The sequence below is a fragment of the Gymnoscopelus braueri genome (assembly GCF_963280865.1).
Source record: "Gymnoscopelus braueri genome assembly, chromosome: 4".
In the NCBI taxonomy this organism is placed as follows: domain Eukaryota; kingdom Metazoa; phylum Chordata; class Actinopteri; order Myctophiformes; family Myctophidae; genus Gymnoscopelus; species Gymnoscopelus braueri.
In genome coordinates this window covers 44023751-44050500 of record NC_137605.1, presented here as the reverse complement: position 1 = coordinate 44050500, position 26750 = coordinate 44023751, and the positions used below count along the sequence as shown (strand labels likewise).

Below are 26750 nucleotides of genomic sequence, written 5' to 3'. Positions count from 1 at the left end.
TTGCACTGCTTAAACCCATTAAAGTGGCGTACATACTAGACGGAGATGGGGATTGACGTACGTCGGGGGTGAGGAACTGGTACGTTCTTTACGTCAGTGCATTCAGTGCATTCATAGTTTGACACGTTTCTTATGCGTGATTAGGGCCAAGAGGCTATTCATCCTCCAGAGGGAAGCAATGAACGTACGTCAGGTCCGTCAGGTTGAGCTCAGAGCTCAACCTGACGGATGACATAATCGACGGACAAACCCCCCATCCCCCCTCCCCTTTTTGGTCTCGCCCTCCGTTCCTTATGCTTACTTAAGGGTGTTACGTCGAGTATGAATAGGCCTTAAAGGAGAATTTTGGACTAAAGTTTTCTTACCTTTTCTATGACGTTATGATATCTTAGGATGAATGGTACGGTAGAAAATATTCATAACTCCACCCCTGAGCCGCCACAACTTAAAAGGTGCGCGGATAGGCCTTAGGTTAGATCACATATTTTAATAGCTTTTTTTTTAATTTTTTGTTGTGAGATCTGACGTTCATAGTGACTGAACACTATGCAACCAAAAAAAAAAAAAACAGAAGTCTCGCTAGACGAGATTGAAATCTCGAGATTGAAATCTCGTCTAGCGAGACTTCTGTTTTTTTTTTTTTTTTTTTTTTTTTTTGGGACAGTGTTCAGTCACTATGAACATCAGATCTCACCAAAAAAAAAAAAAAAAAAAGCTATTAAAATATGTGATCTAACCTAAGGCCTATCCGCGCACCTTTTAAGCTGTGGCGGCTCAGGGGTGGAGTTATGAAAATTTTCTACTGTACCATTCATCCTAAGATATCATAACGTCATAGAAAAGGTAAGAAAACTTTAGTCCAAAATTCTCCTTTAAGACCGGGAACGCATCTGTGTGTCATTTTAAGATTTCTTTGGCTATTCAAAAATAGCAGATCTACAAGCTCATAGTGCGGCACCGAGTGCCGCACTATGAGCTTGAAGATCTGCTATTTTGGAAAAATTATGAAAGTTTGTGCAAATCTTTGAATATATATATATTTTTTAAAGTGAACATTTGTAACTCAAATCTTTGGGATTCTACAAATGTCTTCTAAATCCTAACAGTTTCTTTTTTTGAAAAAACGTATGTTGCTATGATATCAGTGGTTCTCAAACTTGTTCATGTCAAGGACCCCCCAAAATTATATGTACTTGGCCGCGGACCCCCATCTCAAAATATTTTGTTCCAGGGACCGCCCAGAAGCAAAGATTTGACGATTTTTCAAAAATAGCAGATCTACAAGTTCATAGCGCCGCGTCTATGAACTTGTAGATCTGCTATTTTTGAATAGCCAAAGAAATCTAAAATGACAGAGATGCGTTCCCGGATTGAATGGGTTAATTTTGAAGCATAAATTTGACGCCAAAAAAAAAACTGGGTTGCATGACTTCTGCCTGAGCATTGCCTCTGCATTGATTAACAACAGACCCATAATACAAGCCTTTCTAATGAAGCCATATGTTGATGTCATCTTATGAGCAAACAGATTGGAAATGTCACGAGAGAAGGAAATTAAGAGACCATAATTCCATTGTAAAAAATGTATGATGGATTTTATATTGATAATGTGTCTAGCCTCTCTGTTTCTTTGTGTGTGTGCGTGTGTGTGCATGTGCGTGTGCGTGTGCGTGTGCGTGCGTGTGTGTGTGTGTGCGCGTGCGAGTGAGTGAGTGAGTGAGTGAGTGAGTGAGTGAGAGAAAGAAAGAGAGCGTGCACACGCACGCACGCGCAAAGACACACCAGTGTGTGTTTTCCATTGCAAAAACATTAATTTTACAAACATCAGCCCAAGGCTACTAAACACATCCAATCCATTATGCTGCGCTTTATCGTGTTATGGGGGGGTAACAGGCTGTAAAGCTGTCCCGGTCATAAAGAGCGATCGGCAGCGCGCCGAGTCAAAAAACAGAACGCTGAGCTCTCCCCAGCCATACGCGCCTCCTCGTTATCATCAGAACAGCTCCGTCACATACTTAACCTTTCCAGACCGGCCTTTCTGCATTATTTTCCAAATGACCTTTAACGTTACTTATTTCATTTCCGATAATGGCGCACTAAATTCAGTTAAGCGCATCAGGGCAGAATGTGTTTATTTTGGTGGAGGGACCACCACACCAACTGGCCATGGACTCTCCCAGACAGAGAACTTTCAAGTGTCCAGAACAGTAAACACTGATACATCTTCCTGATGGGAATGAATGTCACCCCTGTCTCTAAAAGAGCAAAAATAATAAGCCTTCAGGTACGCACAAATCAATAATATGTCTAAACGGGACAATACAATTTAGATCTGGATTAAGCGGCGACATTTCTATACGTTTACTATTCACTGTACATATGGCCGTGCCTAATTCACGCCATCTTGAGTTTGAATAAAAATGCTAATGAAATATGCAAACAACAAAAGGCTTGTGTGGTAGCTCGACTTGTTTGGGGTAAATATTCAATGTTTACATCTGTTGCCTGATAATGAAATTCAGAGTTCCTGCATAGCGTTTCCTGCCAACACATGGTGCATGTTTCTTGGTCGCACACACAGCTAAATCATTTACAACATCCATGGCCTTTTAAGGGTCTAAGTCTAATATAAATACATAAGTACCCCTAGAGCTGTTGTATCACAGACACAATCCCCCCCTCCCCCCCCTGCGCCCTGTATGGCGGCAGTGTGTTTCACGCCCGTGCTGCAAGAGAGAGAGGGGGATCTTAGCGAAGTCGCTAATGCACGTGATGATTAAGTGTAACTCAAATACCGAGTGTGTTGTTCACAGGCCTGACAGGCAGTAATTTGCTGTATTATATTCCGCGGTTTTAATTGCACGCCACCGACGTCCCTCTGACACGTTATGAAGCAGTGATGTACAATTATTTCGGGGGCGGCGGGAGATCAGGGGAGTGACATTATAATCATCCTCATAGGGATCCTTCTCTTCATCTGCAACAACCATTAATGTTTAAATGGGAGGACGGGGGGGTGGGGGCGCACGCGCACACACACGCACACATACACACGCACACACACACACACGCACACACACACACGCATAAAAATAGTTCTCGGGGAGTTCTAACCAGATTCTGTTGGAGGATTATAGAGAATCACGTCAGGGAGAAGGAGAAGGGTGTGTGTAGACAATAGAGGGGCTGAGTTAACCCATTAAGACCGGGAACGCATCCGAGTCACTTTAGATTTCTTTGGCTATTAAAAAATAGCATATCTACAAGCTCATATAGCAATATGAGCTTGTAAGATCTGCTATTTTTGAAAAATCGTGAAAATGTGTGCAAATCTTTGAATGTATATATATATTATTTAAAGCGATCATTTGTAAAATATGTTGTTCCAGGGACCTCAAGAAGCAAAGCTTTGAGTTAAAAATGTCGTTTCCAAAAATTACGTTTTCAAAGATTTGCACAAAATTGTTCAAGATTTTTTTTTAAACAGCGGACGGCACTCGGTGCCGCGCTACGAGCTTGTAGATCTGCTGTTTTTGAAATAGCCCAAAGTATAAAACAATGGTTATATAGCTCAAATCTATAAAATGGACACGGTATGCGTTCCCCGGGTCTGAACGGGTTAAGTGACGGCTTTCTCTGGATAAGCAGCATAGCTAAGATGTTGCTCTACTGTCACTTGCCAGGGCCTCACACTCTCACACGGGGCCCGGGCATTAAGGCACATTACAGCGGATGAGCCATGCGGGGCGGAACTGATGGGCTATTCTGGGAACATCCCAGACACTTCTCGCAAGACAGGGGGGGACACAAAAGCCTGACACGAGCCAGCCCCATCCTGTTAACAGTCAAATCACACACACATATACACACACACACACAACACCCAACATGAAATCAGGACTATATATACTCACTCCCGACACTAAAGCCTGATTTATGCTTAGTCGCGATCCAGTGTCGCGCAGCGAAAATAGCCCCGATCTACAAGCTCGCGACGCCCTTGCGCCACGCCGCATTGTGAGCTTGTAGATCGCCTTTTTTTTTCCCCCCGGTGCAACTCGAGATGCACCACCGAGTATAACTCAGGCTTAAGTCGAGTGAAGTGAGAGAAGGAAGGGAAACACAAAGCAGATTTCAACGCTACAGAGAAGACGGCCCTCAGCACACACACACACACACCGCAAACTTTTTTAACTGGGAGAGAGAGAGAGAGAGAGCAACAGTTCTTAAGTTTCATCCAAATTCCTGAAGTGACAGTAGCAAACGGGGTAGCTTATGACCCATAACCATAAAGCTTGCGGTCCACGGGAGGACCATCCACATCCACGATGGTGTTAACCCGTTAAGACCGGGAACGCATCCGTGTCATTTTTTTATTTATTTCTTTGGCTATTCAAAAATAGCAGATCTACAAGCTCATAGCGCGGCACCGAGTGCCGCGCTATGAGCTTGTAGATCTGCTATTTTTGAATAGCCAAAGAGATCTTAAAAAAAATGACACAGACGCGTTCCCGGATTGAACGGGTTAATACTTCTTAAGGCCCGGGCTGAGATATTAAACCAATGCCTCACAGCATTTAGACTCCTGATGCATAATTTAGCACCTACAAACAGCACTGGCCGTCCGTGGCATCTTTGGGGAGGACGAGGAAGGAGCAGCAGGGTTATGAAGGGGGAGAAGGATGTGGGGGGGAGTGGGGGGGGTTCGGGGGGGGAAGTGCTGAATCCAGGGCCTTTCTGGAAGATGATGGAAGAGAGGAAGAGGAAGGCTCATTAAGTGGCCTAGCCCCCACTGTGGACAAAAACACGCCAGGGGAAAGACAAGAAAACTGCCGTCTCACGTGCTTTAAGGTTGTTGTTTCTTTAACCAATTAAATATGAGAAATCTTATTGTGTGCATGCTGGCCGGCCCAATTTGTGTTTTCTGCTGTTTTCGCAGCTCGAGGGGTTGTTTTTGGTAGCCAAATTAGGACGGATCAATCAGTTTGCTATTCATGAGACATGCGCGCTAAAAGATTAAATATAGAAGTAGCTTTATGCAATAATGAATGTCTTAAAAAAAAAACAATAGACGGGTTCCATCAATAATGCCTCAATTTCAACCACTCGCTGACAAGTATGGAATTATCAATCCATATTTTAACAAATCTGGTAAAGGGCTGTAAAAAGAGATAATATCTAGCAGCATATAGGTCTAGAAGATAGGTGGATGCGACACAGACAGACAGACAGACAGACAGACAGACAGACAGACAAGCTCTAGAGTGGCGGTGATGAGCCGAGGCATCTATAAAGACCACTCTCTCGGTTTGACTGGCGGCAAGGTCAAAGGTTCCAAACATGGCCCTGGCCTCGATTTGCATTTGTTAATGAAACGCCACAACAATATGATCTTCGAGTATCAACAACGTTCCCCCCCCCCCCCGATTCCCCCGATTCCCCCGGCAGAGAGCGTAGCGGCCGCCGGACCGCACGCTGAAGCGAGGTGGACAGCGGCGGGGGGGGGCAGCAAGCACATCCATTTGGTTGCCGTCTCGATCGTTAGCGCGCCACGTCGGGGGGGCCGGGTAATCGTCTCTCGCCTCGGAGATCGCTGAGGAGAGCGCCGATCGATGGCATCAGTGAGATGGAATCAGAATCAGACTTTATTGTCACATCGCAGGTTTAGAGGTGTAAAACAGAGGGTGAAATTTGTTTTTGTTTTTAATTTTTGGGCTTTTTTTTATGCCTTTAACCCTTTAAGAACTGAGGCGATTCTTTAAAAAAAATCTAAATCCTAATTTCTTTTGGAAAAAAATCGAAACATTTTTTTTTTCACGATTTTTCAAAAATAGCAGATCTACAAGTTCATAGCGCGGCACTCGGTGCCGCGCTATGAGCTTGTATATCTGCTATTTTTGAATAGCCAAAGACATCTAAAGTGACACAGATGCGTTCCAGGTATTAATGGGTTAATATAGATAGGACAGTGGACTGACAGGAAATGGGGAGAGAGAGAGAGAGAGAGAGATGGGGGGTGACACGCAGCAAAAGGCCGTCGGGTTCGGGACTCGAACCCGCGACACGCTGTCAGGCTACATTGTAGCCTATAGGTGCATGGACCGCTACGCCAGCGGTCCAGGCCGAGCACCAACGTTTTTGTTATTTCCATAAGAGAAAGGGAAGAAGAAGAAGAAGAAGGGAGGCGGGGCAAGGGGAAGAGGGGGAGAGAGATCAATAAAAACAAACAAATTATCTACATATTTACCGTATATCTATTCGGTGCGGTAAGTACCTGAGGTAAGACATAAGGTGCGGTAAGTACCTCACTTTCAGGGGCTTAAAGGTGCTGTGTGCATGGCTCCTACTTCTAAATATGATATGCATACATGTATATGTGTGTAAATATGTGAACAGTATATAAATGTGTGTGTGTGTGTGTGTGTGTGTGTGTGTGTGTGTGTGCGTGTGTGTGTACATTTTATGTTTGTGTGTGCAGTTAACCTGAGATGACAGTGAAGAAACGCAATAAAAGGCTGGTCGTAGCGTCTTTCATCAGCGATACCGCCGCAAAACTAATTGCAAAATCCCTAAAAATGTTGTAATGGGGGGAATCGGATGGTATCCGAGAATGGTTCTCACCTTTAATTGGGATGATGAATGGTGACAATAAGAAAACATCCCATTAGCTAAAACTGAGTTTCGTTAAGCAAAATATTATGCCGTCGTTAGTATCCGCGGGAGAAAGCCTAGCTTAATAGCACTGTAATCTCACTTTTCTAGGTCACCTAAAACAAAACAGAATAGGGGTGGGAAGGGAGAGGGGAAAGGAAATCGCATTATACCTGAAACATGGCCACCCATTAGCAACTGCTTTAGATTCAGATTAAGAAAAGTATACGCGCGCGTGCATCGTGTAATCTTAAAAAACTTAAAAAACACGCTGCTGCTGATGATGTGTGTGTGTGTATGGCTGTGGCCTTAATGAGGGTGCTTCTGGAGGGCTCTTTGTTTGTTGCTCTTTAGTCAAGAGGAGAGATGGCCCGGTGATCAGTCAGCACTGAACGCACACACAGGGCCGATTTGTCACCGCTGGCTGCCACTGGCAGCACATAGCTCCTCCACTCGCATGATTTGTGAAACCAGGGGCTGTATTTAGTAGTCCCATTTAAAGGCATATTGGAGAAGTGCTGGGCCTCGTGTGTGCGTGTGCGTGTGTGTGCGAGTGCGTGCGCGTGTGTGTGCGTGTGTGTGTGTGTATGTGTGTGTGTGTGTGTGTGTGTGTGTGTGTGTGTGTGTGTGTGTGTGTGTGTGTGTGTGTGTGTGTGCGTGTGCGTGCGTGCGTGCGTGTGTGCGTGTGTGTGTGTGTGTGCTCTGAGACTCTACAAATGTAACCATTTGGTCCATGTTTCTAAACTCTCTGAGTTTACAAATGGATAATAATTGTAAGACTGAGGATTTCACTGTGTAAAACTAGCATTTTTTTTGGCCGAAGACCCTGTGCACATTCACAACACTTTGTAGAAGAAAGGGCTTGAGCTGAAGGGCTTGTGAAACACGAGCCTTATCCCCCTCATTAAAGGAGACGCGGTGTTTAACCAAAGCTTGTTTGCCCTGCTATAATATGTTTGCAAACGGCAGAGAGGCGAGCAAATAAACACGCCGGCTGGCTGTGGCCCCCGCTCGGCTCCGGCTCCGGAAAAGGAGAACAAAAAACCTCGGCGACTGAACTAAACGGAACAGTTTACACAGAATTACACTGAGGGAGACGACTAAATAACCACACATACGTCTTCATCTGCGCGCGATAATCGCCGCCGAGAAGCGGAGATGGCTGCAAAAAAAAAATCCCACAATTTACTCTATTCCCCGATTGCATGTTAAACAGCTCGTGCGTCCTTTTGAACATGGCAAGACAGTGGGGAGGTCTATCATGGGACTGGATGGAGCTGAACAGAACATATGGTCTACGCGCAGGGGGTCCACGCTAACGGGATGAGAACCATAACGCTACACTGAGTATTTATAGACATTAAATAACCTATATAAAAGCCACAGCATTGACTGAGATTATTTGTAAAGCTGATCATGTGTAATGCCGTATGCCCGCTGACTGGAATGATGAATTGTCCGTAAACTCAACTCCATTTTCTTAACCTTTGTCTAACTAGGCGAGCTGACAAAGAAGAATACGTTCTTGTGTTCTCTCTGTACAAGCACGGCCTCAGGGAGCAGTTAAAGCGGGAAATTGAGGATTATGCACATAGACTCCAACACAAAACACTCACATAGTACATATACCAGTGAGAGTACAAACCAGTAGTTCTTCTACAGTCGAACAGTGGAGCGTTTGTAGCATAATGGCCTTATTTAAGGACACGTCGGTGGTGGTTGTTGAGGCATGAGGGGGGATAGAGATCCTCAACGGCTTTACTTTCGTAGTTTTAATTTACCGTTGTCTCAAACGTTTAGAAAAACGAGACGTTCAAGTTATTTTCATATAGCTGCTATCAGAACCTAGACATGTTTATTTCCGAGGGGCTGATTTGTAAACTTACCCACAGACGTCACACTTGTACTCTCTCATGCCCAAGTGTCTCTTCACGTGGTTCCTCGCGTCCCCCAGCTGGGCAGTGGCAAAGTTGCAGATCTTGCACTTGAACGGCTTGGACCCTGCAAAAACAAAGTGTGGCAAGTTAATATAATAAAGCCCTGCAAATAGCAAATGTTTCTGAAACACAAATATGTCCGTTTCAAAATCATCGTCAACAACTCTCGGTCTCGGCAGATCCTTAGCTTTTCTTTTGTCTGATTCTGCTACACGCTTCCAAGTGCCAGATTATAGGGAGAAGAAGACAATTGTTCAGTTTGTCAGTTCCTCACTAGTGTGTGCCTTTAGTATTGGCATACTTCCCAGCCACAAAAACAAAAGGCATTTTAGTTCAGTTCTTTAGCCCGGTCCCTCCCAAAAGAACAGTCAAACCCCCAAAGTGTCAGGACTCAGGAGTCTCTCTCTCTCTCTATCTATCTATCTCGGTCTATTCTTGTCACTCTTCTTCGTCTCGTACCTACTCTTTCCTTTGCCTGTGGATGCATAAATTGGATTCCAAAAGGTCAGGCAGAATACGTAAATCAATTCCGCGTGCGCTCACTACCCCTGTTCCATCATTAAAGCGCTAATCACTCTGGCGGGCTTCGCGGGGAGGTTTCTCCCTAATTATTGTCATTAATAAATCCAGTGGGGTGGGGCAGCCGTTTGAGAGAGTGGCACAGCCTGCACTTGCCATCCGTCATTTAAGAGCAGGGTAGGGAGGGCTGCTGACGGGCGCCGCTGCGAGTCTCTCGGCAACTGCGAGTGTGTGTAATGGGTGGATGGGCGCTACAACAATACCCTACTTAATTTATGTCAGGGAAAATGACAAAACCGGGACCTATTCAGCCGTGGAAAGTGACAAAACATCACTCAGTAAAAAAAGAAAAGAGACAGTTCATCCAAGTTCTGGATTCAGTCAAATAAAATTATGAAAATGTTCTAGTTTAGCCCTGCGTGCCGCCACACAAGGAATTTGATTACGCCCGTAAAATTGAAACCCGATGCGTGTGTCATAAAAGAACATTTTGTTGGCAGTGGTAGACCGGGGGACTGGGCCAGATCCATGCCACACCGCACTGTGACACTCCAATCTAAGCAGGAGTCTCATATGATATAAACGTATGCATCTTGTAGCGAGCCTCTCCCCGTGAATATCCCAAGACGTACTGCAATATTTATTCCGGGGGCAGCCGCTGATTTGATTAACCCATTCAGACCGGGAACGCATCTGTGTGTGTCATTTTTAGATTTCTTTGGGCTATTCCAAAAATAGCAGATATACAAGCTCATAGTGCCGCGCTATGAACTGGTAGATCTGCTATTTTTTGAAAATCGTGAACATTTAGCAAATCTTTGATTGCATATATTGTTTAAAGCAAACATTTTTAACTCAAATCTTTGCTTCCGGGGGGTCCTTGGAACAATATATTTTGAGATGGGGGTCCGCGGTCATTTTAGGGGGTCCTTGACATGAAAAAAGTTTGAGAACCACTGATATTATAGCAACATAAGTAAAAAAAAAAATAAGAAGAAAAAAGAAAGAAAAGTAGAATCCCCCAGAAGCAAAGATTTGAGTTACATGTATGTTCGCTTAAAAATATATATATATTCAAAGATTTGCAAAATAAATCACGATTTTCAAAAAATTAATACAAGCTCATAGCGCTGCACTCGGTGCCGCGCTATGAGCTTGTATATCTGCTATTTTTGAATAGCCTAAAAGAAATCTAAAAATGACACACAGATGCGTTCCCGGTCTTAACGGGTTAAGCACTTTGTGTAGATTACTAATTCGTTCATACACGGTTCACTTGCTGCGAGCTGGAAGTACGACACATCGAATTTTAAGCCGGTAACGAAGATTGAAAGGCATGCCTGTGCTAACAAGGCCCATAAACAGGGACGGGAGGGGGGGAGCGGGAGGGGGGGGGGGTGACTGTACACGAGCAGCAGCAAATCCCAGTCTCTTTCACGTGTCCCTACAGTGTGCTATACGTCTAACAAACAGACAAGACACGCACAAACACACACACAGTCTATACTTAACACAAGCATAAACATACACAGACACGCATATATATATATATAGGCCTCTATTGGTTTTGCATACACCTACGTATAGGTTATGCATGTCAGACGCACACACACACACACACACACACACACCTCCATGCACGTACACACAACAAGCACACAAACGGCACACGCGCACTAAGACCGACAGACCTACATACTGTACACACTCACCAGCACGCACACACACACACACACACACCCAAAAAAAGAAGCGAGGTGAAGCGAGAGACGGGCGCGCGGGGACCTGATTCGTCCAGATGGCTGGCTGAGTATGAGACATGGCAGAGAGAAGAGAGAGATGTAACATCCCTCAGTTCTCACATCTCATCATATTAATACTCCACCACTCCACTTAAACAGCCTCCGTGAAAACTGAAATTGACCATCAATGCAGTGTCATGTTAAATTAATACTGCCATCCACATAGGGGCGATGTGGCTCCCCTCACATCCCAGATGAAGACAGGGAATGACTAATTCATTTCCTGAGAGGAGAGGAACCTCTCGCAATGTTTCACTCCACTCCCACACCCACCAGCCTTACTTACACACACACACACACAGGCTATACTCGCCTCTCAGAGGTTATACATTGACCATCATCTTTTAAAAATAAAAGAAGCACTTTGAGCACTAAATATCATGTCCAGTCCACTGATATATTATTATAGCCTTGGGCTATAGACACATATACGCCCAATAACACAAAATGCTATATATGAGACAAGGACTTGTAACTTTATTTCTCTGTCATTTCTTTAAGCACAGTAATGGTTGCATTCTGTGCATGAGCATGCATGCTCGCAAGTGTGTGGCCATTACTCTGCCCCCCCCCCCCACACACACACACACACACACACACACACACACACACACACACACACAACCCTTCCCGTAGCTAAGTCTGGGGTCAGACAGCTTTCTCCAGTGAAAAAGTGACCAATTTACCTCAAAATGCAAATTCCAGCAGCACCCGCATTGGCAAAATGCAAGTGTGCGCCTGATTCTCCTTTTCCCCCTGCTTTCCTTAAAGGGACAAATTGACAAATCTGTGTGCAGCCTCCCACTACCGTTTCCCTGATTTCACTGATTAATCAAGAGAATAAAAAGTGGGGTCTTAATTAAAAGGATCTGGACACGCTGCCAGCCCCAGACACTGGCAGAAACCCCGCGGTCCTGCTTTCGCATCAGCCTCACAAACAAGCTCCCTGGATAAATGACCACTACGTAAGAGGTGAATCATTCAATGTAATGAGGGAACTTAGCAATAATAATAACTGGCACACACTGTCAAAATGAGGAGCAATAGGTGCATTCCACAAATAAGAGCAGCATGAATGGAACGGGCAATGTAATCTCATATTAACAACATAACTCAATCTGAATGAAGAAAGGCAAAACTAAGAAACACTGTATAATTCAATCGAAACCTTTGAGTATGCCCTTGACTTTGGTTTAAATCCATCTTTTTCGGGGCCTCAAGTGTCACTACTTTAATTTCCTTAAGTAACATATCTCCTGAACAGGGATCAAAAACAGTGCGGTGGATGTCTAATGTAATGTAATGTAATGCATGTATGTATACATGCTGTTCATACGAAGGCAGCCCAACATAAATCAGAAAGACTCAAGTCAGTTAAAATGGAGATGTTCTTTTGTTATTATCGATGTCTAAGGTTATAAAAGATAACATGTTATGCTAGACAGAGGCCAGGTCATTTGTCGACCTGGCATCCTATATTGCAGGGGTCCTCAACAGGCGGACCGCGGTCCATGACCGGACCGCGGGACACCTCTCTGTGGACCCTGGGAAAATTATAATAAAAAAAAAAAAAATTTTTTTTTTTTTTAAAACTGAAATAAAGTAACAAAAACGGGGGAAAAAGTACCCGAATCCGCCAAAATCCGCTAAAACAATCGCGTGCGCGCGGGGGGGGGGGGGCACATTTGTGGACCTTCAAGATTTGTTGTTGAGGACCCCTGCTATATTGTATAGTTGCAATGTACAGATTATAGGTTTTTGGATATTATACTGTTTAGACTGATGATAGGTTCTTGGTTTACCTATGATCGTAGATTACCATTTCTATGCATTTGATGTATTGCCTTGTGTTTTCCTTGCTTACTGTAAATCACTCTGGATTAAGAGCGTCTGATAAATGCCTAAATTATAAATTGATAAAAGGATGTTATGGTTAAAGGTGTTGCCTTGGTAAAAGTGTTACCAAGGCAAACACATGCCGTCGTAACTGTCCACTTTGGGAACTAGAGAAACACTGGGAATTTGTGACACTGAGGCCCGAATAGAAATGTTCATTAATATAAAATTAAGCACCTGAGTATTAAATCTAACATGTTTTTTTTACAGTCTGAAACATAATCTTAAACACACTTGAAACCAGGGTAAGTGTGCCAAATGCAAAATCAGCTATAGACCTAGTAACATTTGCAATGCCTCACAGACCTGAAGCTCATCACAGACAAAGTACGTAAAGTAGTCTTTGGAGCCAAAGGTTCCTGAGCCATGTGGCCCATATGTCAGGTGTACATCTCCTCTTTCTGTAGCGTGAGGCAGCTTCCTTAAGTACTGTACACCCACTGGACATGACACTAGCATGACGTCGGGACTTACCCACAATCCAAGAGATTGTATAGAACTTCACAGTAGAGATAGACAAATAATCGAAAAATCGTGATTTTATATTTCACAATTGTGAACTAATCGGGAACCTTGGCAATTCATGGAAACATGTTATTTGGTCAGCTGTTGCATCTTGTCCTGGTCTCTTCACACAAGAATTCATAACCAGAACATTGTACCACTCATGTCTCCATACATTCAGGTTCACAGAGGCGCCATAAAAGCACAGAGGCCATTACATGCCATTTGATAAGGTAAATGGTGCCACTACGCATAGTAACCTACAGAGAAAATGTAAAAAAAACATCCCTTTCAATCACAAATCATAATTACCTGGTGAGCGAGAATGAGCAACAATGTATTGTGTGGGTGGTAGTGGAGTTGGGTGAATAATAATAATATATGTACGACTAAAGGAAATGTAATTGAAATGTAATTGATATGTACAACTTTTCTTTTGATGGTTTCTTTTTGTTTTGTTTTTCTTTGCATTTGTGTGTTCACGTTTCTTAGTTTTTCTTGTTTGTATGATATTGCTTGTGTTGGTGCATGTTCTGTCCAATAGGTTTTTTATATGCCTGTTAAGATTCTTTTAAATCTGTATTTGTCCAAAACTGAAAAGCAATAAAAAGAAAAAATCATAATTACCACTAATCGTGCCTAATCACGCACAGTACGATTTCAGGATTGTCATTTTAGCCGTCATCGTGCAGCCCTACGTCACAGATCGCATTGGCGGGCATTTTGAGGAAGCAACTTCTACGGAATGTCTCTTCGAATTAAGCGTTTGGCTAAATGTAATGGATTCAGAGGCGCGTTTACCACATGCCAGACGTACCACATGCGAGGACACACCAGGGCCAGTCTCTCTTCAGTGTCTTCACACTGTTGCGCCTCAAACAATCGCACACTTGATCATGGAAATGGCAAAGCTTTCCATTTCCACTATGAGTGCCATTAAGAATTAGTCTGTCACTCAATAGAAATGCAAGGGCCTGCTACATGGGACGCACACGCACGCACACACGCACACGCACGCACACGCACAACACAGAGCTCAGGACTTCAATTAAAGCCCCATTAAAGTTTGGGCTGAAAGGAGGGATGGACCATGGGAAGTAGAGAAGGGCATTTATTGATGGCGCCCTCACATCTCGTTCCTGCATTAAGTTGATTTTAAAAGCAATTAATACACATGGTCAGGGAAGAGTAATGGAGCGCCCTCTGTTCTTAACCTGCCGGACATTCCCCAGCCACATCCCCTGACCAATGCAGGCCTGCTTTGCATTATAAATGACAAGATAAATCTTAATGGATTGAGGATAATCAGCTAGGCATGAAGGCTGACATATACACACCATTCACTACACAGACAAACACACATGCATACACACAAGCTCGGACGCACACACACACAAGGGAAATTAAGGGCTTTGAATACGTCTGCATTGATTATTTTAAATTATTAGCCTACCTCTCTTCGGGGCCTCCAATGCTTTTAGCCAGAGCTTTAACACATTTACAGAGACTTATTGACTATAATTACAACTGAGTCTCGGTAATGGACACATCAATTATGAGTCGCACATGTCTCTGACCAGGCATTGCTCAGGGAATCCCAATCTGTGGTCCATTAGCTGGTCTGAGGCTCAATCAGTCTTTACCTGCTACTATCCTGAAATGACTATTACCTGGCTGGAGCAGATAGTAGCCTGCACATTAGCCTGCACATTAGCCGCCACTACTACAATATTATTATTATATGGGTTCAACATTCTATTGTTGTCAGCAGATATTTGAAAACAACATTCCTTCTGTCAGCTATTTCCATTGCTAGCTACATTTTGAACCTGAAAGGTCACACATTTTAATTATTATATAATAATTTAGTGTATTCTTTTTGTTTAAGGTCCTCAAAACATCTCTTGAAAGTTTTACGCTGAAAACGGCAATCAGATTAAACATTTCACATCCCTCTAGACAGGTGGTTTTCAACCTTTTTCGCATCAAGGACCCCCAAATTGACACATATTAGCCCACGGACCCCCATTTGAAAAGATATGCCAGGGACTCAACCATTTTGATTTCTTGGCGGTCCCAATCTACACTGTATCATCATCATTAGTGTTCATTTAACTCTGAGAGTGTACAATAACGGGTCCATTTGGTTCCACTTGTACACTCTTAAGGTCCTTACACACCGGCGAATGTGGCGAATATACGCAAAATTGGGACTCGTTCCGAATAATTAAAAGACGCTTTTTCGCTTCGCTTTTCCGCTTTTTCGCGCCATGTACGCTTGCATTGACTTTATAAGGTTTTTAAAAAAAGCGTATTATTCGCACGAAAAAATCGCCCCGGTGTGTAAGGACCTTTAGAGTTGCTGCAACCCGATCTCCAGAGATTACCGTAACATTGCACGGAACGAGTGCACTTCATTCCGTGGATAGCCGCCTCGGAACTCCCGAATTGCGTGCATATGGTACGGCGCTGCCTTTGTGACAAAACCATTTCGGAGGCGCGCAGTCACAGGCGAATTGTCCCCCCGTGAAGGACCACCGAGGGAGCTAAGGCGACCGAGTTGCCGTCCTGAACGGTGGGACATTCGCCTGTGCCTACTCAGCGCCGATTGAGTTATGTACCGATAGGCACAGAATCGTACATTTTATTGTGCGGACTGCTCTGCTTCCGGGTTTTTCCGTGTTGCGACTGGTTACGCCCACCGTGGGACTCGCCGTACATATGCACGCAATTTGGGAGTTCCGAGGCGACTATCCACGGAATGAAGTGCACTCGTTCCGTGCAATGTTACGGTATTCTCTGGTTCCTAACTATTAATTTGGCTGGGGACCCCCTGGAACCCCCTCAAGGACCACTGGTGGTCCCCGGACCACAGGTTGAGAACCACTGCTCTAGACTAAATAGTAGTGGTTCCCAAACCTTTTAGTTCAAGACCCAAAATAGAAAATAGGCGTTTGCCCAGGACCCAAACTCACTTCGTGCAGCGTGTCAAGCTAGTGGATCTTCTATTTTCCCTACTTCTTAAACGTTCTTTTTTTTGGGGGGGGGGGATTATTATTATATATTTTTTTAATTTATGAACTCCTTTTGAACAATTTTGGAATAGTTTTTAATTGATGAAAAGTTGTGACATTTTTGTTTAAACTTTTTAAAATATGTATATAGGCCTATATTTATTTATTTTATGTAGGAAATGAAAAATAAAAGGCGAATATTTACTCGCAAACCGTAAAAATTGGTTTGCGTTCCCGACTAGAGTACTAGACTAGAGCACTCCGTTTCTGGCCTGTAGGGGGCTGAGGCAGTTTGCTGCTCCCCACGCCTCTCCCCCCCGCTTTCCCTTTCTGGAACAGGCCGTGGCTCTCTGATTTTGCATCCATGAAACCATACAGTAGTTACGGTGAAAGTTCATCTGCTGGAGATTTGATGGAATGCATTGAAGTCAGTGAGAGCCAGGTGGATGAAGTGTATAGAAGAACACTCTCTTTGAATGATGAATGACGACCTTTGCCGAATAATTGGTTCAGGAAAATAAAAGAAGACATATCACACGTTCGTTCTTACTTGTTTTTTGATGTGCAGCGCACAAACCCTATATTATTGTATGTGTATCTAAAGAGCACTACCAATGCTTAGAACAGGGCGTATCTGACCTCTCCTTGTTCAATATACTACTTGGTATTGCAGATAAGATGCGAAAAAAAACATGGCAGATGAGAAAAAATATCTCTCTACCAGGTGGATGGAGATATTTAGAAGAGGCGATGATTATTATGATGAATCGTGACGTGACGTTAGATCAGGAAGCAAATTCAAAACAGCTTGGTGGATTACATAGTATTTTCTGAAATAACCAGGTCACAAATAAATGACGTTTTTTTTAAGCTATTCAAAGAGCATCACTACAGAAGCGCCTGGAGGTCCAGGTTCTAGGGTGAGTGCGAACGGGAGCATATTGACATACCTGTGTGCGTGCGTATGTGGGCCAAGAAGGCCATGGAGTTGCTGCTCTTGCAGACCTTGCCGCAGTACTTGCACACGCTGCCCTGGTTCTCCTCGCGCTCGCGGTTGATCTGCTCGGTGTCTTCCTCCACGTACTTGTTGACCTCCTTCAGGAGCTCCTCGTGCTTCTCCTTGATGTGGACGAACAGCTCCTGCTCCGAGTCAAAGCGCTCCGTGCACTTGACGCACTTGAAGGTGGCGCCTCCCTCGGGCGTCTCCTCCACGCTGTTCTGCTCGTTGCGCAGGTGGGCGGCGCTGGTCATGTGCTGGTTCAGGTTGCTCTCCGTGTAGAAGGACTTGCCGCACAGCAGGCAGTGGAAATGCTTCTCTTTGGTCGGGTGCTTCATGGAGATGTGCACGTTGAGGCCGCTGAGGCCGTCGGCCATGAAGCCGCAGTCGTCGCAGCGGATGCGGGTGGCGACGTGGTTCTCGTTCTTCACCTTCACCTCCCTGTGTTTGATCTTCTTGACGTGCGGGTTGGGCGGAGCCGAGGGAGCGATGGCGGGGAACACTTTGGTCCCTTCGGTCAGGCCTAGTACAGCAGCCTCCCCCTCTGGCGCCACGCCCTCCTGCAGGGCCTGCTCCTGCTCGGTGAGGAACTTCACGGATACGATGCTGGCATCAAAGATGGGAGCCTTGGACAGAGCCTGTGTCTCGGTCAAAGAACTGTCCTCTTTCTCTTCGGTTATGTTAACGTCTGCATTCATGCTATCCCCGTCATCCTCGTCCTCCTCGCCCTCCTGGCTGTCCCCGTCCCGTTCGCCCTCCTGGCCATCCTCGCCCTCCTGATTGTCCCTCTCCTCTCCACCCTCCTGGATGTCCCCGTCATCCACGACCTCTAGTTCCATGGCTTCGGCCACTTCAGAGTGGGTCTGAGATTCCGTCACAGGTACCACATCGTGACTGACTGGCTTCACTTCACCTCCGGTGTCAGATGTGATGTTTTCTATCTGAACCTCAGGGTTTCCCTCCACAATGACGGCCACAACCTCCATTTGATCAACGTCTTTCTCGGATTCCACAGTATCAGTCTCAGGTGGAGCGGCAGCTGCTTTCTCTGCGCTTGTAGAAGGACTCTCGGCATCCGGAGCCTGGCTACTGTCAGCACAAGCAACGGGTTCTTCTGTACAAGACATGACCTCCATAATGATTGGGAACTTGGGTGATTTTTGCTCACTGTTCCCCTGCAGTTCCAGATATTTCTGGCTTTTCTGCTTATGCTTGTCAGTGGAGGCGTGGCGAGACATCTCCCTGCTCGTCACGGCGTAGTAGTTGCAAGCCAGGCACACATATTCAAAGTCTCGAGTGTGCTTTCTCTTCACATGGAGATGGAGCGAGGGGATCGAATGGGCCACAAAGTCACAATGGCTGCAGGCATTCACAGAGTCATATTTACTCTTTTTGGGGCAGGGGCTCATGTCGGGTTCTTCCTGGTCTTCTCCACTGTTGTCTTTAGAGCCGTTGTCAGCTTCAGACTCTCCGTCTGTGCCCAGTGGGACTGCTTCTGCCCTCTGTGCTGCCGCGTCCGAGTCAGATTCCGATTGTTTCTGTTTGGCAGACTCCTGTGCACGTCTGACATGTTTCTTGGTGATGCAGTGGCGGTCCATGTCGCCTTTTGTCACGCAGCTGTAGTTGCAGAGAATGCAGTTGTAGCCATACTCCTTACTGTGCTTACGGCGCACATGAACACTGAGGTTGGTAGCACTGGACACCACCAGGCCACAATAGCCACAAGTGGTGGTGGTCCCCTGCTTTGACCGGACCCTTTTCTTCTTGGCTGGTTGAGAGTCGTCCGAAAGGTCCGCCTTGGCCAGTATGGCTTTAGCGGCCTCCACCGCACCTTCCTCCTCCCACTCCTCATCTGGCAGAGGCACACACTCCCCGACAGCTTCCTGGGCCTCTTCGTCCGTGGGAGCCGGAATGGGGGGGTGATTTCCGTCAGGGTCTCTTTTCACCTTCTCAATGTAGTCCTCCAAAGAGGAGGGTCCTCCGGAGCCTTTCTCTTTGAAAAGCACGGCTGGCTGGTGGTTCTCTGAGGACAGGTGGGCCTCCATCCACTCGAATGTTGCAGTAACATAGTGACAGAGTTTGCAGTGATACCAGTCAGGGGTGGGGTGTTTGACTCTGACATGGCTCTCCAGCAGTGCTGGGGTGCTAACCCTGAACTCGCAGATGGTACACTTTAGCTGGAACCTGCTGGTGGCGGGTTTTGGTGCTGCCTGTGTCTGGGAAAGCTTTACGTTGCAGACAGAAGCTGAAGCCGCCTCCTCTTCATCTGTGTTCTCGTCAACGTTGTCTGGAAGACAAGAAGGAAAGTCACTGATATTTAAACATACTGACAAATAAACAGCAAAGCTCTTGTTCAGCATTTTCCCCAGAATGTGAAAAAAATTAAGAACAATTACAATAATTGAGAAACATAAAGATAACATGTAAAATTGTAATATTGGTACAGCATTGTAGGAAGGGGGAGTTGAACCAATCAAGGGCAAGCGTTTCACAAATGGCAAACAAACGACTACAGCTACAGCATTGTGACGTTAAAGGTTGGTAACCGTTTCTGGTCAAGTTAAGCTCTTTTTTTTGTATCTGTGCAGACTAACATTTCCCACTTGGTCACTTCCTTTGATGGCGATTCAACTGGTGATTTGAATAGCCAATAGGCAGTCCTCCCGTTTTTACTCGTTATCCCCTCATGTAATGTTGTTATGAACAGACCATTATGTTCAATGAATAATAGACCAACGACAATGAATAAGATGATTCATATTTAATACTATGTATTATTAATATTTGATTCATTATAACAATATAAACGATAATTACAAAATACACACTAAATTCACTGAACTGTTACAAAAGTGATGGGTCGCACTCAGAATGAAAAGAGTGAGTTAACTTTTTTAATTTCTTCTCCATGTCTTTACAATGAAGGACAAACGTTTGGGCTATCCAGCCTTCGTCATAGCCGAAACATTTGTCCTTCATTGTAAAGACGTGAAGAAGAAATAAAAATGTTAACTCACTCTTGTCATTCTGAGTGCTTTTGTAAATGATATTGGTCTAAGATGATATATCGCACCAGAGGAGTCAGAGCGCGGTGGTAACAAAATGTCTATCTATTTCATACTTTGTCATAATGACAGTGTCACACAATAGTAAGAAATAGCTGATCTACAAGCTCACAACATATCAAGTTGCGACGCGTTGTGAGCTTGTAGATCGACTATTTTTTGGGGGGGGTTCTTTTTTTGTTGTTGAAACATTTGGCACATTTTTCAGAATGTTGGTCTATTACGTGTCCAAAATATGGACTCCAGCTTGAAAGACGTTAAGTCTGTCCGTGGGTTTTATAAATATTCAACGATGAAAAGTGTTAACAGGAGCTTTTGACTAAATAATAACTGGATCCACTGGAACACAGGTTCTTTTTTCCCTTTCCTGAAAAGTAACAGTTTTGGACAAACAAGGAGTCTGCCCGACAGCTATGGTATGTTAAAGAGGTGGTGCCATGGTTTTGCACTTTTTCTGTTTTTCATGTGTCTATGAGGTTGATAGAACTTCATTAAGCCATAGCTGAGTGGGGGCGGCCATGTGGTTAGTGAGCCCGCCTAGGGAACCAGCTGGCCCTGGTTGCCCCAGGATCGATTCCAGGCTATCCCAGCATATGTGCCGATGATATGAAATTTGTCCCTGAGCAAGACTCTTAACCCCAATTGCTCACAGGTTCTCATTGGAAACAAGACCGCAAGGACTTTCATGAACGACCTGTTAAAAGGAATTATCCTTATCCTTATCCCCTGGTGGTGTTTTTATGGTGTTTTATGTCTTCTCTTTATGTTTCTACCTGGAGGCTGAAACCTTGAGGGTCAAACGTGCCAATAGAAAAACAGCCCTTTATAGTGACATAGTAAAAATATACCCTCCCCCTCATTATCATAACACAACAGGTGTGGGCATGAGGAGGAGGAGGGACTAGTACAGGTGGGTGGTGCTAAGGTGGTGGAGGAGGTGCTAAGGTGAGAACCAGGTATACTTAATGAACTGGAGGCGTGTCCACATTAAAACATAATTTTAACAATTTCTGTACACTTTTTTGAAAAAAACCTTCCTCCTAGTATAACCATAATACCTGATGATTATGTTTTAGGGGGGGGATCACTGAAAATCACGGCATCCCGTCTTTAAAGAGTATACAGTATACAGTATAGTGTACTCTACTATAAGCGTTCTCCCTTGTTGATGGCATTTATTAGCAGTGGTGGAAAGTAACTAAGTACATGTACTTAAGTAGCCTACTGTACGTAAGTGCAATTTTGAGTTACTTTTTACTTTACTAGACGAGTATTTCCAATTTGCAATACTTTTACTTATACTACAATTATTTGAAAACTTTAGTTACTCGTTACTTTGCAGATTTTGCAGAAATTACTATATTATAAAACATACATTAACCACTTCAGCCCTATTTTATACATAGGCTATTTGAAAATAGCCGATCTACAAGCTCACAACGCGTCGCGATGCAACGCGTTGTGAGCTTGTAGATCTGCTATTTTCAAACATTAGTACTTTTACTTTTGGTACTTTAAGTACTGTTTATTAGTAGGATTTCAGGGTTCTTGAATAACATGTTGGGTATGTGTTTTGCACTTTCACCAGACAAGGGTACATCCCATACTCACATACTAATGGAACGTCTTTGGCGTGGACTCTCTTGGTGTGCAGGTCTAGGAGAGGCTTGTCCCTAAACTCTTGTCCACAGTAGTCACAGGAATGGATCATCTTGGGTTTTGGGGTTCGTTTGCTCACTCGCCTCTCCTGGACGGGGTTGTCCTCCTCCAGAGCCTCCTGCTCTTTGGCTGTCGGCTTCCCCTTGCGAGCAGAGCCCTTTGCATATATCCCATGATCTTTGGTCACGGCTTTCACCTCGGTTTCGGGCTCCTCTGTTGGAGTGGCCTCAATCGTGCTCTCCTGCAGCGTTTCAACCGGGCCCGCGTCAGAATTGTCAGCCTCTTTTTCCGACTCTGGCGGTTCTTCTTTCTTGAATTTGCGTTTCTGTGCATGTTTTCTTGCCGTGTGAATCTTCAGCGCTGTTGGACCTTTGGCCACAAACATACAAATGGGGCAAACGTCATCTCCATCTTCAGGTACGTGACCTTCTGGCCCCACCGCGGCTGGTTCTTCGCTCGCTTCGTCGGACCCGGCATTCTCAGCCGGCGAATCGGTTTCACACATTTCAACTTCCTGACTGTCTCTCTCATTTTGAGCCTCCTTGTCCTCAACACCTGCATCAGAGATCAAGTTTTGATCCATATTACATCTCTCTGTAGACAGATGTGAATGGGAAGCTGGTCGCTGGCTTCAACGCTTTGATCCAAGTCCTGCAATCAAGAGGAAATCTTAATTTTAAAATGAGCTTTAAAAAAAACTAAAAATGCCAAGAAAAACATTTAATACAATAAAAGTACAGTACGCATTTAACATTTAAAAAATATATATATATATTAATCATTATTATTTTTATTTTTTTCACCACTACCACTACTACTATTATTATTATTATTATTATTATTATTAATTCATGAATTATAAACCAAAGTGTCTGCAACCACAGTGGCTGATGGATTCCAACAGTTCCCAACCATTTGCACTACTGTACAGGACAAATAGGATCAAGCAATAAGTACACATGAATGATGGTTGGTTAATGGTAACCTGCAAACCTGGTTGGTAATCAAACAACAACAACAACATATAAACGAACCCCATTTAGGTCCATATTATCTAATTAACTGAAGCCCCCCCCAAAAAAAGTTGTTCATAATCCTTCACAGACTGTAAGAACAAACTTAGCTATTTATCGCCATCTAGTGCTTACAGAGGCAAACTGAAAGAACTGTTGGTCAATAAAGGCTATCACAGACAGACGAGATAAAAACCAACTAAACCAGTGTGTTTTGCATAGTTTATTCGAAAATGATGTCATCGAAGTTATTTAAACTTCTTGAACAAATACACAAAATGTATTGTACCCACAGTAGCTGTGCAACGCCACCTTTAAACAGTAGGGGTTTCAGAAGTGCCACCAATCATCTCTAAAGGGTGTGAAATGGGTTGAATCACTTGAATTGTTCAAATATTGCTTAAAATCTACCTATACTAATAGCCTCTGAGACAACTTTGCACTCCCTCTCAGCATCTTCTGGATGCTGTGCCAGCATATTATTAAGCACTGCTGCCTGCTGGGCAGATCTTTTTCAAAAAACGATGCCAGAAATGTAATATTTAGTTCAATGAAATACAGTTCTGGAAAGTAACTAAGTACATTTACTTAAGTAAATTTTGAGGTGCTTGTACTTTACTTTCCAATACGTTTACTTCTACTCCACTACATCTCAGAGGCAAATATTGTACTTTTAATCCACTACAATTATTTGAAAACTTTAGTTACAAGTTACTTTGCAGATATAAATTATTATATTATAAAAACATACATTAACCACTTTAGTCCTATTTTATACCTAGGCTATTTGAAAATAGCAGATCTACAAGCTCACAACGCATCGCAACGCGTTGTGAGCTTGTTTTTTACTTTTGGTACTTTAAGTACATTTTGATACCAATACTTTTGTACTTTTACTTAAGTACATTTTGAACACCAGACTTTTACTTGTAACAGAGCTTCTACATTGCAGTATTGATACTTTTAAGTAAAACATTTGAGTACTTTTTCCACCACTGCTTAAAATCTACCTATAGCCTCTGAGAAACTTTGCATCTTCTGGATGGTGTGTGTGCCAGTGTATTTATTAAGCACTGCTGCCTGCTGGTCTGATCTTTTTCATAAAAACCGATGCCAGAAATGTAATATTTAGCTCAATGGTAAATACTTATACCTCTCAGAATACTGAAATATGTTTGCTTGTTGTATTATATTAAGGTCAGCTCTGACATTGTAACTATTGGCTAATTTGGCGGTACAAGCCGTCGGAGTCGACCGTGGTACGACTAACTGTAAACCAGGCTTTGGCCAAACACACACAAAACTACCTAGCAACCTAGCTAATGGACTACCTGCCTCCCCAAAGTAAAAACATAACAGTTTTAATGGTGCATTATGTAACATTTCTAATGCTAGCGTTTAATGCCGTCCCTTGGCTGCCATTGTTAACACCATAATGTGGACATTTTGACCATTAAAAGTACAGTTTGTTGTGGCACAGAGACAGAGTTCAGGCATGTCGCTTGTGTTGTCGGCTAAATCAGCTAGCAACATGCTTCTGTCACTGTGTATCTGTGTGAGTGACAGGTTAGCACAGCCAATGACGTTGCGACATTGTCCTCGCTGTCCAATCAGAGCGTCTCGGAGGCAGTGTTGCCAGGTCTGCTTATTATAAGCGACTTTGGGCTTCTTCTTCTGTGAAGTTGCTTGTGTTGCGTTGTTTTTTTTGGCTTGTTTGTTTCTTAAGTGTAGTTGTTTATTTGGGCTTCTTTCTAAAGTGTAGTTGATTATTTGGTCTTGTTTCTAAAGTGTAGTTGATTATTTGGGGCTTGTTTCCTATTGTTGTTTAAAATCAGTGGCTTCTCAACCAGTTTCATGGCAAGGACCCCCAAATTATTTGTTGTCCCCTATCTGAAAATGTTTTTGTGCCATGGATTCGTGGTGTTAAAATGTTCCAAAATGACCTCTTTTCTTCAAGATTTTTTTTGGATTTTTTTTGAAAATAGCAGATCTAAGCTCACAACGCGTGAGCTTGTAGATCTTCAAAAGATTTGAAAACTGAAATAGAACATTCTGCATAATGAGTAATTTCTACTTTTGGTACGTTATGTACATTTTGATACTTTTGTACTTTTACTCAAGTACATTTTTGAATTCCGGACTTTTACTTGTAAAGTAATTCTAAAGTATTACTACATTGCAGTATTGATATTTTTACTTAAAGTAAAAAAAATTGAAACCTTTTTCCACCACTGTTTGGCGGTACAGGTACACCAATAAATAGCCAATCCAAAAAAACAACCAAAAGTAGGCTAGTCGCTTCTTTTGGGCTTGTTTTCATAGACCGGCTTATTTGTCTCGCAGAATTTGGCAACACTGCTCGAAGGCGGGGTTGAGGGGGGGACTCCGAGGCTGGAAAACGACGGCAGCGCAGAGGCCCAAAAAGTAGATTAGCATCGACCTTTGAGTCGCTTGTTACTATGCGATAAACGACGGCGTTAAACTTCTCCATTTGACCCCCGACGAGTGTTTAACTCCAACACAATGTCTGAGTTGACGATATAATGTTGATTTAAATTGTCTTACCGTGTTATACGCCCGTATTGTCAATGTCCGCGCTTTTCGCTGCTGGTCACTAATGGCGTCCCGTAGCATCGCACTGTGACGTCACCACCAGAGGGCGGGCCCCAAGCTGTTTATGTTAATCACCTGATTGAACTGTTCATATTAAGAGAAATTATAATATTTGTATGCTAAAAATGACTTTGATTATAAAACATTGTTTATCCAATCTTTTCATTTCACATGGAAAGCTTTACATTCAAACTTGTAGCTAGTATTATTATTATTGATCAGTGGTGTAAAATAACTATATGTACATGTATTCAAGTACTGCGATGCCAGCATTGTGAGCTTGTAGATCTGCTTTTTTCAAAGGATTATTATACATTTTATACATGTTTTTAGGAACACAAAAACAGTAAACAATTAAAACAAAAATATTTTGGAAAGCCTTATTTTTCCTTAATAATTCGGTTACTTGTTATATGATACCCCTATTGTATATCGTTTTGCCCTGTATTTTTTTCTTGATTTGTTTATTTATGTTTTGTTTAAAGATGTTTGGTGTGAATTTTACATAATTTGTAACAAATCAGCTGGTTTTATTCTTGCATGTCTTCCACGTGGTGTTTTTCTGTGTAGTTCAGTGGTCCTCAACCTTTTCAGGCCGCGACCCCCCAAAATAATCATATTTGAACTGGAGATCAAATAATCATATTTGAACTGGGTACCCCCCAAAATAATCACAAGGTCGCGAGGCGTTATTGTGACCTTGTAGATCGGCTATTTTCACAATCTTTTTTTTGACAATTTGGCCAATGTTTGACCAGTTTACAGTTTGTTGATACTTTTTATGCAGTTGTGGTCTTTTTTCATTTCATTTCGTTTCTTTTTTTTTATTTGAAGGTATTAAAAAGGTCTTAAAGGTCCCTTTACTGTTATCTGGGGGGACCCCCCAAAAAAAGATATATATATATATATATATATATGTGGGGACCACCCTTGGGGTCCCGGCCCACAGGTTGAGAACCACCGATGTAGTTCAAGGAGGAGCAAGTTCTTATTGAATTCCTTCACATGACACCAGTTGTGGGACATTTGAAACATGCTTTGGCGTTCAGAGAGTGTTTTAATTACTTATTAGCATTTAAC

The 26750-nt window shown here is 43.4% G+C and overlaps 1 protein-coding gene across 1 annotated transcript in view; it reads right to left on the bottom strand.

Moving 5' to 3' along the window:
* The window catches only part of znf407 (zinc finger protein 407), a gene marked incomplete at its 3' end in the record, with an annotated part of 172962 nt that extends 147277 nt beyond the window's left edge, over positions 1-25685 (bottom strand). The window contains 4 exon segments of the mRNA XM_080425935.1: positions 8538-8652; positions 17274-19607; positions 21997-22695; positions 25623-25685. Coding sequence (XP_080282061.1) covers positions 8538-8652; positions 17274-19607; positions 21997-22627 — 3080 coding nt within the window. The 5' untranslated portion in view covers positions 22628-22695; positions 25623-25685.
* Positions 25686-26750: the final 1065 nt, after the last annotated feature.